At 37.3% G+C, this 10748-nt stretch overlaps 1 protein-coding gene across 3 annotated transcripts in view; it reads left to right on the forward strand.

The window, feature by feature from the left end:
* The window catches only part of LOC148183267 (SMAD family member 2-like), an 87467-nt gene extending 77012 nt beyond the window's left edge, over positions 1–10455 (forward strand). For all 3 annotated transcript variants that reach the window (XM_088061355.1, XM_088061356.1, XM_088061357.1), the window contains 4 exons: positions 1764–1976; positions 3698–3835; positions 3999–4143; positions 8564–10455. In XM_088061355.1, the coding sequence (XP_087917481.1) occupies positions 1764–1976; positions 3698–3835; positions 3999–4143; positions 8564–8687 (620 nt within the window). In that variant the 3' untranslated portion in view covers positions 8688–10455. The remainder of the gene's footprint in view (positions 1–1763; positions 1977–3697; positions 3836–3998; positions 4144–8563) is intronic.
* Positions 10456–10748: the final 293 nt, after the last annotated feature.

Here is a 10748-nt window from a genome sequence, read left to right on the forward strand (position 1 = left end):
CACGGTGCTACACTGCTTCCCGGTAAGCCCCTTCGCTGGCCGGACATGCCCCACCCCGAAAAATGCACTCAAACGGCTAGTGGGCTCAGCAGGGGGTGATTGCGGCGCGTCCGTCTCGGGCGGCGCCATGGCGTCTATGGCAGCTGCTGCTACTGAGGACTCTGCCTTCATATCCCGCAGGGCATTTAACACAAGTTTCCAAACTGAACCGAGGGCCACTACGTCTTTACTCTTTCCCGTAATTGCCGTATCCCACATCAAATTCCCGACATCCATCCATTCTTCCACTGCAAAAAGCAGTGAGGGCACTGGAAAATGCCCACGATTTTTTGCCCATATAATGAGCTTATCCAGGTCCTTTTCCCTGGCTGCTTCACCTCGTTTGACGAGGATACCAAGAAGCAGTTTTTTCGCCGCCGCAAACTATGCCTCCATGCTGACGGCAACCCGCAAGGGGGAAGGTTGCGACCCTTCTACTACGCCCTTGCCTGCCTGGGCCCCCCCCAGCAGCCCTACTTCCACGTCCAACCGCTCCGCGTCTCACCACGCTCAGGCTGCCTATCCGGTGCCGATCCAAGCCCGCGACGTCTAATGCCCAGATCCACTCCGCTGACTCCAAAGCCCCTCTGCCCGCAGGGGTGTCCCTGTTCGGGCGCCAGATGTTGAAGGACCCCCGAGCTATTCACCAGTCTTCACAGAAGTAATTGTGAATGCCATTTATTTCTATTATTAACACACCTTTTATAGGGTTCTACAGGGTTTGCGGGCAGAGCAAGCTACTATTGGCTAGTACACACAAGTTTACATTCTTATCCTTGTACACAGGAATATTGTTTTACTTTCCGCAGGCAAGTTTCAAGGATTTTGGCCCTTAATATTACGACTTAATGCAGAGGCTGGTTTGTGCAGACAGGCTTTTACTAATATATCGTGCCCCCCATCTGCTAAAAAACTCTCTATATACAGAACGTTAGCCAATCCATAGTGCTGCCCAGAATTGCTGACTCCCTTGTATATATGTTCTGCTACTCTTGTCATGTACTGTTTCACCTATAACTGCAACACAATCATTGCTCCCACATTAGTTGCCCACCTGCTTTGATCAGGTTCCATTGCTGTGTATTTGTATAAATGCCTCAGGAAGATCAGATTCCCCTGAGTTTGTTTAAGAAATGATGACAGAAAAATGCTTTTCAGAACACTTAGTAAGTAATGAGGGTAAGTAAAAAGGGGAAGCAGCTCAGGAAAAGCTGAAGATGCACAGGGAAGATAATGAGATCTCATAGGGGAGAGTAAAAGGAAGTTAGAACTGCTTTTTGATAAAGAGGTGGTATAAGATCTAGTGTAATATAAGGAAACATAATTTTCATATTAATATTTTTCCCTTGTGTGGTTCAGTGTTTGATAGTTTAATCTTTTCTTTAACACTGCCAAAATGTTTGCAAGTTAAAGAAAAGCAACAGAAATGTCCCAACATCTGGCGCTCACAGCAGCATTAGCTTAATCATTTTGCCAAGCAAAATGCAAGTACTGAACTAAATGAGCTGTGGTCAGATTAGATCACCCCCTCTTCCCCTCCTTCTTCCTTTGTATGAAGTCTAAATTCCATTCTGTTTACTGAAGTAGGTAAAAATGATAGCAAGTAAAATATCATTTGAGGAGACTACAGCTGTTGTTTCTGGGAGAGACAAATAGCAGGGCAGATAGATTTCTTTTCAGCCTCAAATTTTGTATTAAGCTTGCTTTAAATTTTTTTTTTATAGACTTGCAACCAGTTACTTACTCGGAGCCTGCGTTTTGGTGTTCAATAGCATATTATGAATTGAATCAGAGAGTGGGAGAAACCTTCCATGCATCCCAGCCTTCCCTGACTGTAGATGGCTTTACAGATCCATCAAATTCAGAACGATTTTGTCTAGGTTTGCTTTCCAACGTAAACAGAAATGCTACAGTGGAAATGACAAGGCGACACATAGGTAACGATATCTGATCTTTACTTTCATTTTAGACATGAAATTATCTGGAATGATCCAGGTAGGATGGTCAGATCTGTGTTTTGGGTTCCTTTCACCCTTGTGCAGCCAGCCATAGAACTTCTCTCTTGGGGCTTGCCAAGAAAAGCTTGATCTCTTGCTAAGGACAGAAGTGGAAAGATAGAGAGGTTGCTGCTTCTGAAACTGAGGAGAAATATAGCTGCTTCTGTTACCATAGCCTGTTGCAATTGGGAAAAGATATAGTGATGTCTAGAGCTGAAAGGAGTTCCCTTTCCTCGATCAGTAGTCACTAAGCTGATGGCAGGAGGAAGCCACTGAATTGCAGGGGATTTCTGTTGCTCATGTTGCTGTTCTCTGCCTTCTGGACAAAGATGACACACCAAAATATCCTGAAAGGCAGGTTTTTGGCTTTCAGGCTCCTCACTGGACTGTTCTGCCCTAGGTAGCATTTATATTCAGAGTTGCTTATAATTGAAATTTAAGCTTTAATTGCAAAATATTAGCATGTTGCTTAGCTTATTCTAATTTATAAAATGCAGAATGAACATTGGTAGTACTTGAATGCTTTTCTGAAATGGGAAAAGCTGCAGTTGAGATAACATGCTGTTTTGACATGATTAAGATTTTCTTTGTAATGGTTAGTAAAAAAATATTGTTTACTGCAATGCAGTGTCTTGGCTTCAGGTTCTCCAATAAACTATCCTTTTTTTTCTGGATTCTTTTATTTAGCAACATTCATGACGTTTTTTGGTTTGATTTTTAGTAAAAAATTCAACCTATTTAATAGAACCTTTTGATTGCCTCTATGCCAAATCCAAATGCTTGTCTAATAAAGATTTAGATGGCTACACCTGTGCCAAGTAATGAAAATGATCAATGATGAGGAAAAGCAAAAATGTAAGGAACTTTCATTTTTTAATAGACGAATTCACATCTTGTTTGAAAAATTGTTTTAAAGAAAAGGGAGAATAGAAACTATGACCTTTAAAGTACCTGTTAACTATAAATAGCTTTCTTTGAGAGCTCAATTGTACATTACTTATCTTCTGCTAGAAATTAGCCATACAGGCTTTTTTTCCACTCAGACAGAGAGAACAAAACCACAGTTTAAAAGTGAACAATAATATTTATTATGGGATTTTTTTTGTAATAGGGCTAAATGAAGTCCTGTTGGTTTTGTTCAAGTAGTACAGAGAAAGGGGTATGCAGTGGGTTGTGAAATAGTATGGGTGCATGTAATCAGAGTGTTGAAGTGGTACACTGTGTTTTCCTTTTTTTGCCATAGTGGCCTGTGCTGCTTCATATATAACACTTAAATACTAGCACAAGTTTTAACTCTGTTGAACCTAATATTTTTATTTTGATTCTGGTATTTCTTTAAGTAAAAAGTTATTTGGTAATGAACACTGCTTTCTAATTTTGATTTGGTTACAAGCCATTACATGGCTAAAAAATTCTATCTCACTCTTGACCAAAAATTATTCTGCTTCTCCTTCAAATATTTTGAGTTTGTGGGAGGAAAAATGCAAGTTAATTGTGTTCTGCTCCTGCTACAGCTGTCAGCCCAGCAGTGTTGTCCTGTAGATAATTGATTTTTGTTTCTGTTATAAAGAAAAACCTTGGCCTTCTCTGAAACAAATACTCTCGTTTCTTAATCTTCTTGGGTCATATCATAACTAGAGTTCTTTTCAATTTTGCTACAGGAAGGGGAGTCCGTCTCTATTACATTGGTGGAGAAGTTTTTGCTGAGTGCTTAAGCGATAGCGCGATTTTTGTTCAGAGCCCCAACTGTAATCAAAGATATGGCTGGCATCCTGCAACTGTGTGCAAAATTCCACCAGGTTAGTAGCTTACCAAAGGTCTTGTGTAAAAATATTCATTGAATGTATTCACTGGACATTTGCTTTCCTTTTCATAGTTTCTTCATAGTTTTGGGCTTCTGGATAGCAAACACAAGTATTCATTGATTGATTGTATTCTTTGGACTTTTATTTTTCTTTATAGGATGCAACCTAAAAATCTTTAATAACCAAGAATTTGCTGCTCTTCTGGCTCAATCTGTGAATCAGGGTTTTGAAGCAGTTTATCAGCTTACTAGAATGTGTACCATAAGAATGAGTTTTGTTAAAGGATGGGGAGCTGAATACAGGTAAAAAAACTTTGTTTTTAATTTTAGAGTGCATTTTTCTTCTTTCACTAATGTACTATTTCTGTCTGGTTTGAAAGCTGTACCTACAGGCTTCTTACTGCTACTGTAGACATGCTGTCTACAAGTTGAACTCTATCACCCTGAAACTAGAACCTTCTGATTGTTTAAAACATTGTTTATTTTCCTTTTGATTGTTTAGAATATTGTTAATTTTTCTTTTTTCTTTTTTAAAAGAGAAAGGGTGAGATGTCGCCCTGAAAATTAAAGCCTTCTGATAATGTTTTCATAGTTTTAGTTACTTTCCCATGAAAGTTCTATAAACATAAGTTGTTTATCACATTCCTTCTAAGAAACGTCTTTTGATGGACATTTTGCATGACCAGTGTGCTTGGGAAGGTGGTAACTTAATTATCCAATCCCTGGTCATTGCTGAGAATCTATAAATACTGGAGTCAGAGAATAAAGGGAGCTTTTTCTGTTCTGACACTGAGAGGCATTCATGTGAATCATTTCATGTCCTTTAGCAACAGAACCCCCTATTTTCCTTTTTCTCCCTCCTCAGCTATTGAGGTTTTAAGTTATAAAGATCAGAAATTGATTTTAGTATTACAGTCAGCTGTTGAGCAAGGAATATTGTCAAAGCTGTTTCCTCGTTTGGTTTGTCTTGCTTGCTTATTGTGGCAAAATCACTGACAATATCTAGAAGTTTCAGTTTGTGCTGTGAGATTATTTGCTGTTTGTTAGATGTACAGTCATTTTGGTCTTTGTCCTGTTCTGTGTGGAGTATCATGAGTTCATTAGGTTATGGTGGGGGATGCAGTTGACAGTATCTGACAGAAAGAACTGAAGAAATTTGGAGTGCATTCTGCAGAATGAAACAGCTGGAGAACATGCATTTAAGAGATGACAAATATTTCAAAACTTGTAATGGAAAAAACTTTGTGGGAGTAAGATGACTGTGTTTATGTAGTAAAACGGATAACTTTTTTTTTAGTGGAAAAATAGCCTTTTATCTGCTTTCTGAATAGATTCCAATTTTATTCTTTATTTAAACAAATTCCTTAAACCTCTCTAGAAATTTTCCCCTGAAAGAATGAAGTCTCACATATCAATATCTTATTGTAATACATAATGACTTTTTAAAAAATCCATATAATTTCTGAAGTTGAATAATGGTGTGTAGGTTCCACTGTGAATCTTGGGGGTTTGTTTTTTTTTTATCTGCTCTTGAAATATGCACATGTAAATAGCAGCACAAATGTCCTGATGGGACACTTGTGGCTGGGTTCTTTTTCCCCCTTGGACTGAGATTGATGAGAGAGGCAGTTCTCTCTCATTCGGACTTGGTTGTTTATTCTTTTCTTGTCTATATTATATATATACAAGGTACAAGGAGCTACATGCACTAAGATAGAAAGGTGCAAAATGGCTAACAAAGAACTTTTTCAAGGTCTTTTATATGTCTTATTTACCCAATTAACAAATGCCAAGTAAGTTATTTTTCTTAGTGACCCAATGACCCGACACCTGTGTGCTGCACTGCGGCACTTTTTAATCCAATCACTTAATACTACCCAAAATCCCACAGAAAAAAATGAAGAAAGAAAAAGGAAGAAGAGACAACACCCTAAATCCTCCATCTTGTCTTTTGTTCTCTAAACTAGCTTAAACCTTAGACTTTAACTTTTTCGCTCAGTGACTTAAGAAAACTCTGTAATTTACACACACACTCTTAGTTTTTCTATTTAACAGTTGTTTCTATGGTGTTATATGAAATTCAGTGCTTTCTTGGATGTCAGAGCCAGGTATCAGAGATAAGGGCACACATTCTGTGCCTCTGACTCCAACACACAAATATGTGGGGGAGGCTTCTCAGATAAATGAAGCCAATTTTGTAGAAGTCTAATTAGATTAAATGATAAATTTGAGTAATGGAATAAATTGGTACCTCTTTGTTAGTAAGAGATACACAAAAAAGAATGTGTCTCAAGTTTAAAGAACTATTGGATTTGTCTCAAAAGAAGTATGTATACACTTACACATAGTTAAATACAACATTCAAATCGGAACAGAAGAGGCTTAATAAGTCAGATTATATGGAGACAACTTGAAGTGAATGGAGCATAAGTGCTGAATTAAAACAGTGAGGAGCCTTTTGGTAAATTTGTTTCTAAGGAGGGAAAATGTTGGTTGTTAGTCTATAAACTGCTGAGAGATCATAGGATTAAAAAAGCTGCAGTGAAAACACTGCCAGAACACCACAGAAACTGGCATAATGCTGAACTAGTTTCTTTGCATCTCTATTTAAGATGATGTTAATATTGATGCACAAAGCCTGTAAGTTATGCTGCAGTTGTGATTAAAGCAAGACAAGGTTGCTCCTGCAAGCACAACCTTGAATTTAAACAAATGTAGTCTGAATTGTCAAAATAGACCAGGAGGCACTGTAAAATCCATCATTCTTGCTAAAACTTCCGTGCTTCATTATTATGTCAAAAAGGTTTCTTATAGAACGGGCTTGGGCAAAGCCAAAGCATTACTTACATTTTATGCTATGTGGGTAAATGCACAGGCATGGCAAAGTGGTACATTTTGTTTATTTACTAAACTTATAAGCTTGATAAACAAAATAGTTTACAACTTTTTGCTCAACACATGTTGGCTAGAATTAAGGATTGTGGTAGAAATTCAGATCAGCAGTCAAGTGTTCACGTTATCACAAGGACTATCCAGGTCTAGGATCATCTTCTGAAAAGAGTTCAGTAGAGACGTAACTGCAGCAAACAGACTTAGTGACATGTGAGCTAGAAATTTGTGGCTAGAAGAGGCTGAGTTTTAGTTTTGAGACAGCTGCTAAGCAACTGTTACTATTTTATCAACTTCTGCCAGTGTAGTGCCAAGCTAGGGTTGTTGAACAGAACCAGTTATAAAATTCTGAGGAAGTGTGTTGTGGAACACATTGTAGGGGAGTTAACAGCATTGGAATAATGAACTTACTTCTTTGGGAAAGGATTTGAGACTAAATGGAATTATATTTCCTGTGATTTAGGTTGTTCTATTGGATCACTTTATTTTGGCATAGGCATTTGGGGCTAAGATAAACAATGTTTTTTAGAGTGCTGAGTGTGCACAGACCTCAGCTGCTTTCTTTTCTTAGAAAATGTGAAATCACTGACAACTTTGGAAATTCATCTTCTCTTTGGCTTAATTTTTCTCTCTTTTCAGTTCCTCTGTTTATATAAACAGATTTCCTTAAAGCGAAGGGATCCAGTGCCAACAGTAAAAATGGAGGGGCTGGGTTTGTATCTGACTAATCTGCTGCCTTTGAATCTTGATGGCTTCTTGCTTTGACTTTGGGATAGCTAGAATTACTAGGAAAAACTGGCTTAGCAACAGTAGTCTTGGCAGTCTAATTTGGGAAAATTCCCATGCCTGGAGCAGGTATAGTGAAAAAACCAGAATTTTTCAGGCAGAGTATGTCTGATACTGATTTTTTACTTTGGAGATAAGGAAAATTTTTGAACAACAGCTATCTGAAACAAGGATATATGGGAGAATGAATGAAGCTTTTTTGCTTGTCAGCCCTTCAGCCTTACTGAGACTTGCAATATGGTGTTTAATTAAGGGCTTCTATTGTGAAAAATTATGGGTGAGTTTATATAGAAGACAATGGAAACACAACTTACATTACTTTGGTTGTTTCTGTGAGGATGTTGCAGTACAAAACACATGTAGAAGTGTAAGATTACAGAAAGTTTGAGATAAGAGTTTAGTGTTCCTTTGAGATAGCATCAGTTAGCACAGTATAGCCACACACTGTGTTTTGACATAGTGTTTCTGACAACATCTAGCAGTTTCCTTATACATTTATCTTGTCAGTTGCTCCAAAAAAGACAGACCTTATGATCATCATAGCATTGTGCTGTTTGGCCATGCTAATAGTGCAGAATCAAGGGCTTCTAGTTTGGGTTTCTCAGTAATTGTCTACAAAATTCAAACCTAGTTATGCATGCAGACTCTTTGAAGGTTGCAATGCATCTGCACACAGCTATCTGTGATGTGAACACCACACTGGTTGGACAATCTTCAGTTTTGAACTTCTTTTTAGATGTAAAGATCTTTGTGTGGTACTTGAAGCAAATGCTGAAGCTCTTATTCTCCAGAGTGGAATACTCTCGATGTATTATGGACAAGCATGTAATTATTGATGTGTCTTACAGATGTGGAGTGTTTTGGAGTTTTTGTTGGGTTTTCTTCCTTCAAAGACTATCTGAAAAAAGTTTAGTAACAGTTATGGTAATGGTTGTGGATTTTTATCTTTCTGTATATGAGATATAGATGGAAACAGATTTGATCATATGGTGGAGAACTTTATGGTAGCTAAAGCTGCTTTCTGACTTCCCTATTCTTTATTTTCTAGGCGGCAAACAGTAACAAGCACTCCTTGCTGGATTGAACTTCATCTGAATGGACCTCTACAGTGGTTGGACAAAGTATTGACTCAGATGGGCTCCCCTTCAGTACGCTGCTCCAGCATGTCGTAAAATTCCTTCCTCTGTTACCAGTGGGCTAAATATCAAGTCTAATCAACAGACTTAATATAACACCTCGTCTGCCATAGTATTTGTGTGTGGTCCCCATGAACTATTTACTGTCTAAAAAGGTTTTTAAAAAAGAAAAAAAAAAACCAAAAAACAGCACTTGAGGTCTCATCAATTAAAGCACCTTGTGGATTCTGTTTCCTATACTCTGCTACTAGATGAAAATTTAGTGTATAGAAATGCCTTCTTCAGAAAGAAGATGGGACTGTTCTCAAGACTCTTAATGGTGTTTTTACTGGGTATATAATTGAGTGTCCTAATGGTTTATCAATAACATGAATAACTAAGTATATGTACAGGTAATGCATCATGATCTCAAATATCACCATATTGTGCTGTTCTACATTTTAGTTCCCATAAATAGTTGCTTGGGTTTTTTTGATTTGGGTAAATCTCTTATAAAATTCCAAGCCACTACTCCCTTATTCTTTTATAATTTTTTATATAAGCAGATTTTTGAGTTGTCCTAAATATAAAAAGCTCAACTTCTTGCTGCCTTCTGAAAGAAAAATAAAATACCTCAATTTGAAGGGAAAAAAATGTCTTGAGATTCATCTGTGAAATTTTAAGACACTGTCCATTTAATGGGGCCTAAATCCATTCATATTATAAATTCCAAGTATCCATCACACTAAGAATCTACTTTTCCCTACTCATCTGAGTTGATGAATCTGGTGCCGGCATTATTGCTGGCAATAGTGTAATTTGGGACTTTTTTGTTTACCTTGAATCATTGAAGTCGCTGTTTTTTTTCTCATGGAATGAGAATTTATTGTAGCATTGGATACTGGATTAAGTACACAAGGTTATTGGCTTACCCCTTACAAAAAATACCCCTGTATTTTTTCATTGAACAGATGTCACTAAAAATCGTGGGTTTTAGTTTTTGGAGCTAAATACCTTGAAAAACTCTTTCCCAAGGTAAACTACTCTTTCATATAGGTTTTAAATAGATCATATAGGTTTTTAATAGATCTTCTTAATATATTTCAGTAACAGATTTTAAATTTCTGATCTGTGTGGCTTTGTATAGCTTACTTGCATACCAGATCATACACCATACACATTCATTATGTCATAATGGGTCTTGTTATTAAAAGTAGTTGCTTTTGCAAAACCTCTAGGAAAGTGGTTGCTGAGGTATGACCAGAAAGGAGGACTTCTAGGTTCTTTGTGACCGTGCATGTTATTGTGAACCCTTGGACACTACAGCTACACCATAATAAAAATATTCAGAAATATATTCTACAAATAAGTCTGGGTTGGGGATGGGTTGGGAAGCTATATAGAAGGGTTATTCTGACTTGAAAAATATATATCTTACTAACAAGCTTGTGATCTAGCTGTCTGTCATTCTTTTGTTATTGTGGCAGTAGCGGGATTGTCTGTTTTTCCCATTGTTTCATCCATTACACTAGTACTGTACTTTGTAAGTACAGCTAGTGATAGCTTTTAGAACAAAAATGGGGCCAGTGTTACAGCTTTTAATCTGTTAACTGAATTGACAATAGAGATGGATAGTTTTATGCCATAATGACTAGGACATAGAAGCAATACCAAAAATCAAGCCTTGAAAAAGTGGGACAGACACCTTTCCAAAATTGGCAAAGAAGTTACCAATTTATGCTAGTTTTACTACTAGACTAATGTATTGGTAGAACTTGTGAACCTAAGAAATAAGCTTCATGTGTGTTGCATTTGCCTAATATGTGAGTACACTAATAAAACTTTTAATTCTCATGATGGTTGTTTTTTTTATTAATTGCTGTCTGTATTTTCTGTTGAAGGTTAGGAGTCATTTTAACCCACCCAAATAAATGGCACAACTGTCCTGCATGTTGTGGCTGGAAAGGTATAGTGTAGATGTTAAAATCACTTCTCATACAGCTGTTGTGCAGGTTCTGAATTTATGTGTGTTTAGTGATACAGATTTCTACTCTCAATCAATTTTATTAAAGATGTTGCTTTTTCCTACTACAATCAAATTGCATCCTACTAGCTCAG

This window comes from Pseudopodoces humilis, chromosome 12 (assembly GCF_049639895.1).
Source record: "Pseudopodoces humilis isolate 2021_Gansu_Grassland_sample_001 chromosome 12, ASM4963989v1, whole genome shotgun sequence".
Lineage (NCBI taxonomy): Eukaryota > Metazoa > Chordata > Aves > Passeriformes > Paridae > Pseudopodoces > Pseudopodoces humilis.